This window comes from Galeopterus variegatus, unplaced genomic scaffold, assembly GCF_000696425.1.
Source record: "Galeopterus variegatus unplaced genomic scaffold, G_variegatus-3.0.2 Scaffold82, whole genome shotgun sequence".
NCBI lineage: Eukaryota > Metazoa > Chordata > Mammalia > Dermoptera > Cynocephalidae > Galeopterus > Galeopterus variegatus.
Window position 1 is genome coordinate 822,877 of NW_007726193.1, and position 16,468 is coordinate 839,344.

Here is a 16,468-nt window from a genome sequence, read left to right on the forward strand (position 1 = left end):
CTTAAATTCAATACACATATTTCTTGTTGCTAGGAGTTTTAATATAATTTTAAATTTTAATTGGTAATAGAATTGCATCATATTGGGCCGGCCCGGTGGCGCACTGCTACAGTGCGCCGCTTGGGAAGCGCGGCAGCGCTCCCGCCGAGGGTTTGGATCCCACATACAGCCCGGCCGCTCACTGGCTGAGCGAGGTGCGGGCGCAACACCAAGGGTTGCAATCCCGTAGCCGGTCCCAGTCCAGTACGGGCGCGACACTGAGGGTTGCGATCCGTTGCCGGTCACAAAAAAAGACAAAAAGGAAAAAAAAAAAAAAAGAATTGCATCATATTAACATTCTTATTCAGCAGCAAATCTAGTGGAAACTAAAATAGAAATAATTATTAACAAAATACCATGATTATTATGAATTCAAGCCCTCACCACAAAGCTAGGGATTCAATAATACATATTTTATTTAAATTTGCTCATAAAAGTAAATATGCCAAATATCATAAATAATCTGAACATTAAACAAATCTTTAAACACATGTGAATTCACCTTTTAAGATTGCAATAAGAAAAATCCTTAAAACCTACCTGGGTATTGTTGCTTTCTTCATCATATTGAAACATTATCTCACCTCTAAAAAATGCTAAAAATAAATTTTCAAAAAGAAGTTTGATACTTATATTTTTATAACTTGAGGATTATATAATACAATACATAAAAAGATTATCAAATTACTTTATAAACACAGTTTCATCAAATTCTTAGTTTTTATTCACATTTACTCTCTTTCCTATTGGTAAATTACTCAATGATTTTTAATACAATTTTCAGAAAATATAAACTATAAATTTTTTTAAAAATATGAACAATAAATTTTATATGGGAATTTAGAAAGAGAGAAAACTCATTCCCTTGTCAAGAAATTTTATCCCTACATGCTTGTCATCAGAGCTTTCTTTCTCTTAAAGATGCTAACTGGGGAACTGTGGCTATAACATTAACTCAAAAAAAAATCTTTTAAAATTGTTACAGTTGCAGTTACGTAGATAAGGGAAAGAGGAAAAAAGTGTTTCTTGGCAGTTAAGCAGACTTTTGGAAGTCTATTTATTCTTTGCCACTTTTCTTTTGTTTTTGTTTTTAAAACACATCCACCAAATGCAATATCTTGCCTAGGAACAAAGCTGAGATTTGGCTTTGAAATCTGAACAGTGCAGAGGGCAAATCCTTTCTTCAGTTGAACAACTTGTGGCTTTTATTTCAGAAACACCAGAAAACCCTTAAAATGCTCACTTTGGGAAATATTGAAGTCAGTTTCAGCCAACCTATTTCCTGCAGGGTATATTCCTAGAGGCTTTGACTCTATCTGGAAATGAATAAAATAGAGACTCCTAAACAGAAGTACATGGTGTGCACTTCATAACCTACAGTGACCAAAAACTGGCCTCTTGAGCAACGGAGCAAGGGTTCAGCCAGCGTTTTCAGTGATAGATCAGATAGTAAATATTTGAGCTTTGGGGGGGCCATGTGGTCTCTGTTACAACTACTCAACTCTGCTGTTGTAGTACAAAAGCAGCCACAGACAATACATAAGTGAATGGGCATGGTTGTGTGCCAATAAAACTTTATTTACAAAAACATGAGGCAGGCCATATTTGGACTATGGGCAATAGTTTGTGAATCCCTGAGTTTGAGGGTTGAAAGCCTCCTCATCTCATCTTCTTTTACTGCACCCCAAACTACAACAACTGATTCCCCTAGCCATGTACTCAGTGGTCTACTTCTACTTAAAAATGGCTGACAAGGTCACCAGACCAGTGATTAACACGATCTATCCATTCCAGCAACTTTTCCACTGAGAACCTCAACTTCTGCATACTGATACTGAAATTTCAATTAATATAGTACATAATTATTAAAAGTAAAGATATTTCATATCTGCATAGAATTACTTATCCATTAAAAAAATCTTAGCTTTTAAAAGCTTATTTAGATTGTGTGTGTGTGTGTGTGTGTGTGCACACCAGCATCCACAATTTTCCCCCTCACATCCTTGTTGAGCACATGTTGAGTTTCATAAACGTGCTGGGATCACAGTGGTAAGTGCAGCAACCAGGAAACCACCACCTTTTGACCCTCAGCCTAACTCTTCCTGGTCAGCTCCCAGTTTTTTCACCAGCCTCCCCTTCTCTTAATAAACCCAGATTGGAACTTGCAAGAAGTGAAAGATTCTAGTTTCTGCCATGATATTGTGGGATTTCTGGTGCCAAAAGAGTCGGTTCCCTGATGAGGTTGTTTTTACCAGACACTATAACAAATGGTCAATTCAGTCACTTAATTGGGGAAAACAGTACTCTGACCAGCTTTCTGGCACCTGTTACTCAAAATGACCAGCTTTTTTTTTTTCCTACATGTTCAATTTTCAAACAGTTATCAAACATTATGTAGAGACAACACTGAACTAGACATTAGTCACCAGCCCAAAACATAGACAAAGCACAAAAATAATGACATTATAGGGAATTCAGTAAAGAGAAGGGGGAAGGAAGGACGAGGAAAAGAGTTATATAATATATGAAAATGAAATGTATCCAACAAGTTTTTTTTTTCTTTAATCACAACCAGCTAATATTTTTCTCCTATATTCTACCTGGAGCATAGTATCAGCAGAAAGCTCATATGAGCAAATCTCGTATTCACATAATAGACAGTGTTTGTAGAACATTCTTTCAATGGGAAGTTTTCTCGTTTTCTAATCTAACCAACCTTAACTTATTTTACTTGATAGTGTTGCCTATGTTTTTCAAACAAATTACTAAACTGTTAAAAGGAACAAGATAAAAGAAAAACATTCCTATAATGACTGTTTATAACTGGAGTCATACTAAGATTACTTTGATATAAACTTGTTACGTTCCTCTTCTCTCTCCCTGTGATCTTTTGTCCAGTTCTGATCTGCCACATTATATTTTTGTTTTTCACATTTACTGTCATTGGTTTTAACAAGGAAGGGGAGCCCAGAAAGCCAAACTCATGTGAGAAAAGTGGTTGTTTCATTCTTTCTGGCCCATGGCAGAAGGGAAAATATTCCTATTTCAAAAACAGCATGTTCTTAAGAGATTTCCATCTCAATTTAAAAAAATAGTGGACAGTCTTAGAGATAACAAAATACACTATGGACATTACTGGAATTAGCATCCAATTGAACTAGGTATATGTGAGTTTTTGACATTCTACCAGACTGATTTGTTTTATTCTTAGCAAGACAACATTCTGTTTCTAAGCTATAATACTTAAGGTCCTATGAAAAAGCTTAAGGGATTTATATATAAGAAGTGACTTCTAATAATTTTTGATTTCATTATTAATGATTTTCATGAACTAACTCAAGTTTATTAGTTATGGATTTAAAGCTACAGTAAAAAAATATTTGTTATAGAGCTTCATGTCTCATATTAAGGAAGTTAATCTATTCTCTCTCTAGACAATGGGAAGATAATTTCAGCCAGATCTAAAATTTGCTTTTGTTTTTATTAGGGACTTTTAGTAGCCAGGTGGTATGAAAAGAGACAGATCGGAGAGGCACACACCACATATTTAACAGGAGAGAAACATACCATTGTTTTCTATGGAGCTAATTTATCTTGCAATGTATAGTGTACACAAGAACTAACCTGAGTCATTGCAAATAGATGACAAATTGCAGATATTTCTCTGAGGTTTGACTCCTGCAAAGAAAATAATAACCCAGCCGGTTAAGCATGTCAACACCTGCACTTATATACTATATTGTCAAGAAATTCACAAATACAGACATCAAATGTGGACCCCAAATAGTATAATCTGGATATAATTGGCTGGATGAATTCCACAAAGACTAAAGGAATGAAAGAATTTTTATTTCTTAGTTGGTCAGCTATGGAACTTGATTCTTTACTATTCTTTATTATGTCAGTGTCTGACCTCCAAATCCTCCCTAAAATTTATCTGTCCCATTCTGAATTAACCCCTCTCCTGTCCAATATAAACAGAGCACCATGAATACAAATCAAGTATAGAGACTTTAAATGGAATAGCCCTGAATCATAGATCTTCCTTCCTATCCTGACTAGGGGAGTCCATAGACAATGCTCTAATGTTGGTCCTAGCTCTTTATACAAATGTATGTATGAAATAACATTAAGGTCATGATATCCTTTCATGGGCAAAAATCACAAAATTTAAAACATATTTGCTGAGCATCTACCATGGTCTAGAAACTTTGGGAGATTCCAGACATAGACTCTGCAGTCAAGGAGCTTACGATCTAGTGGGTGATACTGGCCAGTAAATAAAAAGTTTTAGTGAGGGCAAGATGGAGCGATGGCCAGGACAACAGATCACACAGGCATACAGAGGAGGCTGAGATGAATGGGAGATGAAATGAGGTGTGTTAGAACAAAAAACTGCATACATTTTAACCTGAGGAACACTTTCTCCTCTGGCAAAAGGAGAAGTATGTCTCTTTGGTTTGAAAAGACCTCAAGGTTTACTTCTCTAAGAATCTTTCCTTCATAAATTGCATCCTTTAGGCAAAACATAAGAAATCCATAGTAAATGGGAGAGGCAAATGCTGATAATGTATTAAGCAAAACTGCCAAGGGAAAAAGACTGTCATACTAAGGAATATTTTGCTCTCCTTGTTAGGTCTTGTTTGGTCAGAATTACATATGTAATGCCCAGTTGCTAGTTTATTTCCATTGCAATTGAGTCCTTAGTTTCTTGCTATGAGAAAACTAGTTTGGACACAAACCAACATTAAAATTTGAGTTAGTGTATGTGATATAGTTTCTTCCAGGATGATTTATTAGTGTGTAGGTTATCATGCTTCAGCTAAGTGTTTTGATTCTGTGAATAAATTGAATTTAGGTGTCACAATTTACCTGACATGTAGATTTCTGTATTATTCCACAGCAATATTATTCCACATCAATATTACCCACACCAAAGAGAAAGATTTCATTTTAAATATACTTGCTTATCGATGTAACTCACTATAACATATACACTATGCAAATATTATAGAATATATAGATGATGGGTAGTAATGCTTTAAATGTCTTTTAAACCATTGCTCTCTTGCTTGCTAAGCTTTTCATTCTACCATCTCTCATCTTTCTCTAAATATTAGCTGCCTCTCAATTTCCAGTGATATGTGTCTTTTTGTTGCTCATTCATACTGAGAATTTTCTTTTCTATTGCTAGGGCAGTTATCTGTAAACTCCATCAAGTATATGGCCACAGGCCATTTCCTAAATCATGAGTGAAAAAAACTTTGTAAAGGGTCAGATAGTAAATATTTTAGGCTTTGTGGGTCATATGGTCTCTGTTGCAACTACTCAAATCTACCACTCTACATAGTAGAAAAGTAGCCACAGAAAATGTGTAAACGAATGAGCATGACAGTATTCCAATAAAACTTTATTTACAAAAAGAGGCAGTGGGCCAGATTTGGTCCATTGACGATAGTTTGCTAACTCCTGCTTTAAATTAATCAGAAGCCTATGTTAAGTATGTCTTATGTGCCTAGTCTTGCATCAGGTACTTAAAAGTACATCCATTCTTTGATTTAAAAAGAGTTTGAGGCTCACTCCTCTAAATCCTTCATTAATTGCATCCTGTCGATAAACTCATCAACACCAGCCCCTCTATCTCCCATGCCTCTTAAGTATGTCAGAAATACTTGTGTAATTACTGCTTTTATCTGCATGCATGTTTATGTTATTTGTCTGTTTGTTTGCCTTGTTCCCCCCAAGAGACTAGAAGATTCTAAAGGGTGGGCACTGTGTCTGATCATTATTATATAGCCTCGAACACCTAGTACAACTTCAGGTACCCAGTGCGTATATCTGTTCAATAAGAACAGATTTTATTTTTAAAAGGTAGGAAAACAGAGAAAGAAATCATAAACACCAGCCATTTGTTTAATTTTACTTTAGTTACAAAAAAGAAAGTCTTGATATTGATAATAAGTCATACCTGATGCATTGAAGGTTTTTACTATAGTGATTTTAGTTTTTTCTGCAAAGAAGCAATTTAAATATTAGAGTAGAATTGTTGCTTGCTTTTAAAAAACAATTTGCCATGAGTATCATTCTAGTAAAGTGCTAAGAAAATCACACTGTTGACACCTTTCAGGCACTATCGGTCATCTCAGCAGCAGAATGGATGGGAATCGTATATACAGATCATGTAGCATTGGCATAGGGTGGGTCTGGGAGTTGGACTCCCATGTTTACCCAGTTAAATCACACCCATTACACACCCCACTGCTTGTGCAATTCTACTTCAGTTTCCATGTGCTGCTGCTAGACAAATGAATGTGGACTTACATTTCAGATATGTAGAATTAAGTCACTATCAGGAAGTTCAGGTGATAGGTTGTAAAGAGCAGATGATTCAGAGTAAAAATTAATGTGAAACAGTATACATGGGATCTAAAATATTATTACTATAGTCTAGAATCAAGTGTCCTGCTATTTTTTTCTTAGGAGTTAATACAATACTATCCCCATTGTATTGACAGATAAAACTATAGTCAGAGAGGTTGAGACAATTCACCTACAGTCACACAACAAGCCCGCAGCAGAATCAGGACTGTTCAAAGTCAGTGACTCAAAGGCAAATATTAACACACTCTGACTAAGCCAACCTTAGAAGTATCTTCCCAACACACTTTCGGGACAGAGCCCATGGTTCATTCCCCAGCTTATAAGGAGAACCAGGTTCAGAAATCCTTGCTATAAGGATGGCCAATTAGAAAAGGCTGTGTTCAGGGCACAGATTTGCAAAGAAGCTCTGTCTCCTAGGGGTGGATGGGTAAATTCTGAAGAAAAGACCAAGCTCGGAGCTTGGAGACACACTTAAGAATGATGATGTTATAGTGACAGTTTCAAAAACTTAATTTGTGTGTATGTGGTATCGGTGAATTTCTGTTTTAATGTGTGACCCATGGACAATGATTGGTGGAATTATAGAGGCTAACAGCATTTTGCATTAACATTAAGAATACTTTAAATATATTATTTTGTTTGCCCTAATATTTTCTTTCCAAGAACAAACAAAACATAATTGTGAAATGAACTTTAAGCTTTAGTAACTAAAGTGTTTTTGGGGAAAAATGTTCAACCTCACTAACAAGCAAGAATGAAAAATAAAATCTAAGGAATTCAGAGAAAGATTTAATGATATATGACACAGTCTCAGAAAAGATACAGTGACACAGACATTCTCATCCACTGCTGGCAGGAGTGTTACTGTATACAACCTTTCTAGAAGGCTGTAGATCAAGGGACAGTAGAATACTGCTGACCCATTATGTCCAATCCTTGGAATGTATCCTACAGAAATCAGGGATGAATGCAAAGATGTTGGCACCAGGATGTTCATTGCAACAACTTCTATTAAAAAAATAGAAACAACTTTAAAGTCCAACATATGGTACACAATGGAATACTGTCAAATCATTAATAGCAAGGGACACTGGAAAATACTTATAATTTAATATTAAGTCAAAAAGGCAACATATAAAAATCTATGTAAACTATGACTATTTTACAAAGTATATATAAGGGTACTTCAAAAAGTTTGTGGAAAAATGGAATTAAAAGGTGACACGAATCCTTCCATAAACTTTTTGAAGAATCCTCATATAAATAGAGTATTTGTATATAAATATACATATATATGATACTGAATGGAAATATACCAAATTGTTAACATAATAGTATAAGGAAAGTAGAATTAAAAATGATTTCTGTTTTCTTCTTTGTATTTTTCTATATTCTCCATTTTTTATGAGTAAATATGTTATCACTATTATAATAAAAAAGTTATTTTAAATGGAGTGCTATGTCCATGACAGTTTGGAAGTATGAGAGTGTGGTGACAACGGAATTATAGTTCAATGTCAAGGGTGTAATGAGTCAACAGTGGAAGTCACAGGAAAGTAGAAAAGGAGACAAAGGAAAATTCTTTACTAACCCAGTAGACCACACAAGTGAGAAACTCAAGAAGCCACAAAAGACAGACTATTACATTTAGACATAACTTGAAATTACCTGTTCTGTTTAAAGTAGATAATACACTTGAAGTAGCGTCTGAAATCAAATGATAAAATTAGCATAACTACTGACATGGGTAACAAACGTGTGTCTTCTTAGGTTCCTTAAACATTTCACTTTTCCCCAAATCCAGGAGAAGTTAGAGAGTTTTACAAAAGCCAGCTGGCACTACTAAATGTATTTGCTGCCCATCTCCTCAGCACTATGCATTCTCCAGGCCCCAGAGACAATTCCTGAGCAAATGCTCACTCATTCAAAATGTGTTTCCTAAATGCAAACGATGTGTCTAACACATAGCAACACTCCTGTAGTTAGTAGATTTAAATAATCCCCTTTACAGTGCTTACTATTTTGTCCCTTTTTTTCTATTATAAGGAAAGTCTCTATAATATGTTGAATATGATATTTCTGACATGAATACTAATTTTGATATACAGCCGTGTAGATGCTTAATACATTTTTACCAGTGGTACACCCTTATAAAGCAATTTTAAATAATTCCAGTTTAAATTTGGAGTTCTTGAACATTATATTCCACAAACTTTTAGGAAAATCTTGTTTTGATCTTCTCAGGAAAAAACACAAGGCTTGTGTTACATTATCACATATAAAACACACACACACACACACACACACACAAAATGGGGTCCAAAACAAAATCTGTGGCCAAATCTAAATTGAAGATATTCTTTTCACTGTAAAAAGTAATTGCACATAAAAATGATAACATTCGGTCCTTCTCATTGAGCCAAATATGAATTTAAACCAGTTTCAATCTGTATGAGCTGCCTCTATGATTGTTTAGCTCCTTAACCACCAACCACATGGTGAGATGTGATTTTAACTAAGAGACTGTGAAAAGAGTTGGGTGTGACCACAGTGGGATGGAAGGCTGTCTACCCACAGAGGGGAGGGAACAGGGTGTGCTGCCCTGCCCACCTCCCTTGAACATAGCCCACTTCTTTGCCCTTTTCTCTAGTATGACGAGGAAGCCAATTATTTTTCCATTTCATACTATTTAAAAATTGATAAAATCATCTGTAAAAAGGCTGTCTTTGAACGCTCTGTGCCTCCAAATCCATGCTGAATCATACTGAAGTCACTGGATGTGCTTTTCATATTTAAACAATCTTTCATGTAAAATTTGTCGGCATTGTGTTGGAGAGCAAGACAAATGAAGTACTCCAAATGTGATCAATATTTCTTTTCATTTTTAGAACAGTTAGAGTGGTGGAGGGCTGTCTTCCCTCCGTGATCATAAGAATTTTATCATTTAACCAGAAAGTTTAGGTCACTCTCCAGAGTTGACAGTTTTTTGTCTTTTGTTGTTTGGGGTTATTTGAAACTACTCAATGTATTCAGAAGTAATTTAGAAATGGAAACCTTCAACGCCACTAATCATACTTATATTCATATTAAGAGTTATCAATTTTCACTTGCTTCAGAAAAATTCTTGTAGTTTCAACCTCTTTGTCCCGAGGAGAAAAACATTACAAAAGTATAATGAAAACAAAACTTAACAAATTGGGCTTAATCTAGGTTTAAATTTTTCCAAAATCTTGCCTGGAGTACCATTGGAGTAGGGGACAAGACCAACAAGAAGTGATTCAACTGCAGAAGAAAAAAAAAAAAACACAATATTTAAAAATAAATATGTACTTTGAAACAATTACTTATTAAATTTTAAGGAGTTAGAACTTTTGTGATTAATCGAAAATAAGTAGAAAAGATACTAACAGTCATATCTGCAAGTCTCAATCACTCAGTGAGTATGCATTTAATCAGAAAATTGTAGAGAACGAACCCAAGATGAGGAGCCTGAGACCCATGATCACAAAGCCTGCTACTACCTATGGAATATTATGGAAATAAGTTTAGAAACCACACTAAAATACAAGAGATACTACTTGCAAAAATTTTCAGCCAGAGAGTTCTAAAAAACATCTTAAATAACTTGTTGAACTACAATCATGAAATATATTGGCACACTGGCTTCCATTCTGTTATAATGATGCCTGGTAGCTCTTCTTCCCACAGTGGATTTAGGATTAATAACAAAGAATGCTACCACTCAATACTTTACTGCCTAACACAATTTCCTGGTAAGTTATTTTAAAACATGGCTGCTATTAAGACAATCAATCAAGTTATAAATCTCCTGTGGAATGACTCCACTTACGCTGTCAATCTACTACACACATTTTGCATGTTTAAATATTAAAAAGACCCAAAGGCTTGACCTCTACCAAAACATGGAACAAGCAAACATAAACATTTTACAATTAAAATGAGTTTTGCAGCAGGGAGCCTGACTTTCAGCTGGTATGGACAAAATTTGGGTGTGTCAAGGCGCTTGGCTGGCCTGTTTTAGACTGCTCATGTGTTGGCTGAAACACACGCCCTGTCTGTCCCACATTGCTTCCATATTTTGTCATTTACTACATTTATTTATTTTTTTTAATTACCAAGGCTATTTCTTGAGAAGATGGTTCCTGAGCAATAAGAGTCAAAGTGTGGATATGGAATCCTTTGCTCTTGGGGCAGAACAAAATAATTGGCCAAAACTGGCTTTTAATTAATGACTATTAATTCTTCCAAATGTTGATGAATGGTGACACCACTGCAAAGAAGGGGCCTGTGGGCACAGCTGCCCATCTGTTCCTTGTGCTACACTGGCTCTTACCTTCCAGTCTGGGTAGCTTTCCCCAGGGCACCCAGAACCCAAGCTGTGACTAGAACCAGTGTGTGTCCTCAAAGCCCCATTCTCCGTTCCACCTGAACAAGATTCTACAGCTAGCACCATGATTATGTTTACTGATGGCTATTCTACTGGAAGAAAAATACAGTGGTTCATTGTACCCTAGAAGCTTGGCATGGTAAAAAGAACTTGGAGGCTTGTAGTCCTGGATTTGAATCTTTGCTTCATTACTTAATAACTCATATAATGATAGTTATTATTTATTGAGGGTTTACTCTGTGCCAGTACATGTGTTATCTCATTTCATTATCACAACCACCCTACGAAGCAGGTATGTTATTCTCCCCAAGTTACAGATGAGAAAACCAAGGCTCAGAAAGGTTAAGGAACTTGCCTCAAGTCACACAGCTAGCAATGAGGATGCAAAGAGCAGTGGCCAAATTCAAACCCAGAGAGTCTAGTTCCAGAGCATGTGTGAACATGAGCAGGTTTTATCCTCTCTGAGCCCTAGTTTCATCTATAACACGAATGTAAGGATTCCTATGCTGCCAGATTGAGAGGAGTACGAGAAGATGGCAGAAGACTTCCAGGCACATAGTATGTGCACGAGAAGTAATAGATATTATTTTTAATTTTACTTAAATAAATGAATTAACAACTGTAGAAGCTCATTTTCATACAACTGAGGATAGAATGTGAGTTGACTCCTTATCATAAAAGATTGTTCTGGAATATATAGTATACCAGAAAGAATGCAGAAGTAGGAGTCAAAAAAGCCACATGCTGCCTCTGGGTGATGTGGGGAAGCAGTTGTGCAATCTCAGACAAGTTACTCAGCAACTCCAGGCTCTGCCATCTCATCGACTAGGGGATGGGGCTGGACTACTCTAAGGTCCTGTTCCAGCTAGTGGTCTTGAATTCAGTTTCTGTTCCTGGTTCCTGATGATACGGGTTCTAGTTATAAATTTCTCTTAATTTATTTGCCTTCCCCTTCTAGGGAGTGGTAAGCCCTTAGAAGCCTTTTGAAAAATACTACTTCAGTGGGGGTACTGAGGGAGTATGTTTAAGAGAACATCTCATCTCTTAAATATAAGAACATGTGGTGTGTTTATGTTCTTAATACTCTTCAGTGACTTGTGAACTAGAATACTAAAAATAACTGGCGAAATTAAGCAGTTACCGTAATGAAAACCCACAATGTATTACCCAGCGATTTATTTCCCAGCTTTGTCCAGCAATATGGAAAGATCAATATGCCTGTCCTTTTGTCTATGTTTGCTATTGATTTTTCAGGTGTAGGTTTAATGACATAATTTAATTAAGCTTCTTGGGGGAAAACAATTTTGCTGTATCTATACGATAGACCATACTGTGTGGAGAACTTTTAGAATGACATTTTCCTGAAATTCCCCAAAGTCATAAAATAACAACCTTACCAGATGGTGATAAACTGGAATTATCAGCATCTTCTGTTGAGGAAAAAGGTGATTTAAAATTAGTTTAGTTCACGCACAAATTTGTAGGAGATTAACAACTTTAACGGAGTGAATGTACATTGAGTTACAAATAGCTACCAAAAGAGGGCAGCATGTTAATTTACTATTATTTTCAACAGCCCAATCATGCATGCTTCTTTTTAATTCTCTAGTGAAAAGATATTCTTTTCAATATCTTTAGTGAAATAATCTTTCCAATTTTTGACTGTTGATGTTGCTCCATATATTTTGTTATACTATCATTTTAGTACATTTCAAACTAAAAATGATGACTAAGAACATCAGTTGTTGGCTAATATTCATTAAAATGTGTAAATCTGTAGGTCTGCATAAATTAAATTTCCATTAACTGAGCTTCTTTTTAGCACAGACTTTATACCTATTAGGTCACTTCTTTCTTGTGAGTTAAACTAGATCAGACACCTCTGGTGTACAAGAACTGCTGAATTCTTTATTTTGGGAACATGCTCAGATCCCTTAAAAGAAAAGTAATTCTATTTTTTTTCTCTGAAAAATAATACACGCTTATTGGAGAAACTTCAGAAATCACAGATAAACAAAAACCACTTATAATTTCACCACCCAGAGATAAATGACGTAAATATTTTAGCATATATTCTTTTCTCTCTTTCTATGTGTAATGTACATTTCCATACATATATAGATATATGCATATGTTTATATGTGTATATATGTACATAGAAGGGTCATATCACACAAAAATATTTATAATCTGATTTTTCTCCTGACAGGATATCCTGAAAATTGTTCTCTATCATTAAACAATTTTCCACAACACCATTTGTGATGGCTGCATAGCATTCCGTTGACTGGATATAGCATCTATCTATGTAACAAATTAACTTTTAATGGGAATTTTGGTGTATGCAATTTTTCACGATTACAAACAATGCTGCAATAAATGCTTTTGCCTAAATTTTTTGTACATATGCTTGGCTATTTCTTTTAGAAATTCCATAAATTTTGATTGTCAAAATGCCCTACAGAAAACTTGAACCAATTTATATTACCCTTTGCCATACATGAGAGTGTTACTTCCCCAAGCCCTCACCCACATAGTGTCCCACAAATTAAAAAAAATATATTTTTTTTAATGACAAGGGAATAGTAATTTTCATAAGGGTATCTTGAGATACAATTAATAGGGAAGAATAAGTATGTTTGGAAACTAAAATTGCACAGTGAAACATACCTGGTAGCCTTCAGGAGCCTATTTTCCTGAAATGATGGTAGGGTACTGATTATTTTCTGGGATAATTAACATTATAGTCCTGCTTGAAAGCAGGACTGAATGAGTGCTCAAGTTCCCCAATTACCCTGTAGCCAACAGCAAATGTAGGCAGAGTGGTTAGGTACCCTGGTGTCCTAATTTAACTGAAATGACTTCCTTAGTCTCTGTTCTTCAATATATCCCTCATGCTACTATAATATTCCACCAATCAAAGAATCTGTTGAGTTAACTTTTAAAGGGTTAATTTGAAAAACACTCTTGGGAGCACTAAGGAGCAGTCAGTCATTCACATCTTAGTATGAGTTCATTTGAATTGGCTGAATTCTTCTGATCATCTAGCAAAGACCTACCATAATGGGCAATGTGGAAAAGCACTGGAGAAAATCACATTCAATCTGGGCTACTTTGAGAATGACACTTGTCAGTGTGGGCAGGTGAAGGGGAGTGGGGCAGAGGGTGGCAAAGGCCCTGGGGGAGAGTTGAGTACCAGAGAAGAGGAATGGACAGCGATGTTGAAGGGCAACAGAGGCTAATCTGCCTCCTTCACACCTTGGCCCAGTGGCTGACCATAGGTACCAATGGTTCCAACCTTCTCCACTGCTAAATTGTTTCAACAGAGCTGTGTGCCCACAGGGAAAGGGGCTGGTTTGAGTTTCATCTCTTTCTTAGATATTAGAGGGAATGGACAACTCAAGGGTAAGAGAAGGAAGTTTCCTGGGAAACCCACAGAACTGGTCTTCCATCTCTGGGTAGACAGGTTTGATAGGCATAAACTCACAAGAAGAGCTAAAACTTGACCAAAATGTAATTGAAGGCTACACCAGCCTGGCCCACAGGTAGAACTGGCCTTTTCCATTATGGAACCTATAGGGCTCCCAGTAGCTCCTGACAGGAAAGACAATGATCTACTTTGATGAAGGGAGGAAATCCAGTAAATTAAAGCTAGAGATTTTTAAATTGCTATTTTCTGCTTTTTTTCTTCCTTTGGCATTTTTTTTTTTCTTTTAGGGGCCCACTCGCTCAGTGACTAACATTTATTCACTTTTTCTGTCTCTCATTATGATACTCCACATCACTCCTCCTGGTGCAACATAGAGATATCCCCACAGGCATTACACTTTCCTGAGTATCAGCCTATGTTTGTCTTGGGCTCTCTCCTAACTCATGTCCCATTTGTTCAACTAAAGAGGTGGTCGCCATTTCCAGTGAGTCATATATTTGAGCTCCATGCCACTTGTAGTAGACAAAACATTTCCATTGTTAAAAAGATTCATAAACAACGAAAGGAAAAACATTTAAATTTTTCAGATTTTCCTTTGGAAACGTACAAAGAGCAAATTTTAAAGCATTATTCATTTACTGAAGTCTCGATTTGAGTTAACAAAGTGATTGTGATCTGTCTATAAAATTTACTCAACATGACTCCCTGGTGATTTTTTTAAACAAAGTTCATATATTCCAATTATAATGAGGAGGGTTTGGCATGCATAAGTTTAGAATGGAAGCCAAGCAGAGTCAGAGGAACTGGAAATTCAAGAAACTGACCCCCTCAATGGAATCTCTCTCCCTGTGTTGTTTCCCTGGCACTTTTTTCAAGGTTATTGCCATCACCTCCCCAACTCCAATCCCACACGGCCAAGTGTGGTCTGAGCACTGCTATGTGAATATCTCACTGTCATTGCCTCTCCAACTCAGTATATCCAAGAATTTATCCCTCATTGCCCCACATCATTTCCTTACTTGATCAGTTCCTGAATTCAATTGCTGATAACACCAGCCAAATAATTTAAGTTGAAAACTTCAGTGTATTAGTTTCTTGTTGCTGCTATAACAAATTATGATAAACTTAGTGGCTTAAATAAAACACACATTTGTTATTTTAGTTCTATAGGTCAGAAGGCCAGTATGGGTCTCCCCAGACTAAAATCAAGGCTGATGGTGACGACAGGCTGCATTCTTCTCCGGAGGCTCTAGGGGAGAATCCGTTTCCTGCTTATTTGGGTTATTGGCAGTATTCGGTTCCTTACAGTTGTAGGACCAAGGTCCTCATTTTCTTGCTGGCTATAAATGAGGGCTGTTCCCAGAGTCTAGAAGCCACCTACCTTTCTTGGCTCATGCCCCATTCCTCCATCTTCAAAGCCAGCAACAGTGGGAAGGCTGGGGGGCCTTCTCACATGGCCCCCCAAACTCACTCATCTGTCTTCTTCCACATTTAGGAACTTGTGTGATTCGATCAATCCTATCCAGGTAATCCACCCAGGTAATAATCTCCCCATCTCATGGCTCTTAATTTTAATCACATCTGCAAAGTCCCTTTTGCCATGTAAGGTAACATATTTACTGGTTCCAGGGACTAAGACGTGGACATCTTTGGAAGAGCCATTATTCTTCCTCCCACACTCAGAAATCCAGTTTCCTAAAATTACGGAGAATATGAGCTGCAAGGAACCATCCTTTATGAGGAAATATCCCACAGAGGTTAAAGCAAAGGGCCCAGAAACAGAGTTAGTTTTAACAATAGAGCTGAGTCTACAAACCAAGAAGCTAACTCTCCGGCCATTGCTGCCGATGGCTCCCTTCCTGGTCCCCCGCCACATCCAGTCGTAGCATCCCGTGTGGCCTTCTCGCTGCAACACGGGGATGTCATAGGGATTCAAAAGAGACAGTATAGTGTCCTCATAGGAATAGCAAGCACGGATTGATGCTTCCTGTGATCCAGGCTTAGCATACAAAGGATTCCACATGCATCTTATTATTTAATCAGCCAACAGCTTTGCAGATGTGATTAAAATTAAGGACCATCAGATGGGGAGATTATCATGGATTACCTGAGTGGGCCCCATTGAACCACATGAGTTCTTAAAAGTGGAAGAGGAAGGCAGAAAAGTGAGTCCTAGTGATGCCACGAGAAGGCCCCCCCCCCCCCGGGGA

At 36.7% G+C, this 16,468-nt stretch overlaps 1 protein-coding gene across 13 annotated transcripts in view; it reads right to left on the minus strand.

Annotated features, from left to right (window-relative positions):
• The window catches only part of GPR64 (G protein-coupled receptor 64), an 80,777-nt gene that overhangs the window by 31,953 nt on the left and 32,356 nt on the right, over positions 1-16,468 (minus strand). For 4 of the 13 annotated variants that reach the window (XM_008579930.1, XM_008579880.1, XM_008579886.1 and 1 more), the window contains exons 3-8: positions 12,226-12,258; positions 9,613-9,702; positions 8,089-8,127; positions 6,008-6,049; positions 3,664-3,717; positions 580-635 (exon numbers count right to left, since the gene is read on the minus strand). In XM_008579930.1, coding sequence (XP_008578152.1) covers positions 580-635; positions 3,664-3,717; positions 6,008-6,049; positions 8,089-8,127; positions 9,613-9,702; positions 12,226-12,258 — 314 coding nt within the window. Of the gene's footprint in view, positions 1-579; positions 636-3,663; positions 3,718-6,007; positions 6,050-8,088; positions 8,128-9,612; positions 9,703-9,895; positions 9,942-12,225; positions 12,259-16,468 lie in introns of all 13 variants that reach the window. The other 9 variants (XM_008579935.1, XM_008579895.1, XM_008579901.1 and 6 more) reach the window with 5 other exon arrangements.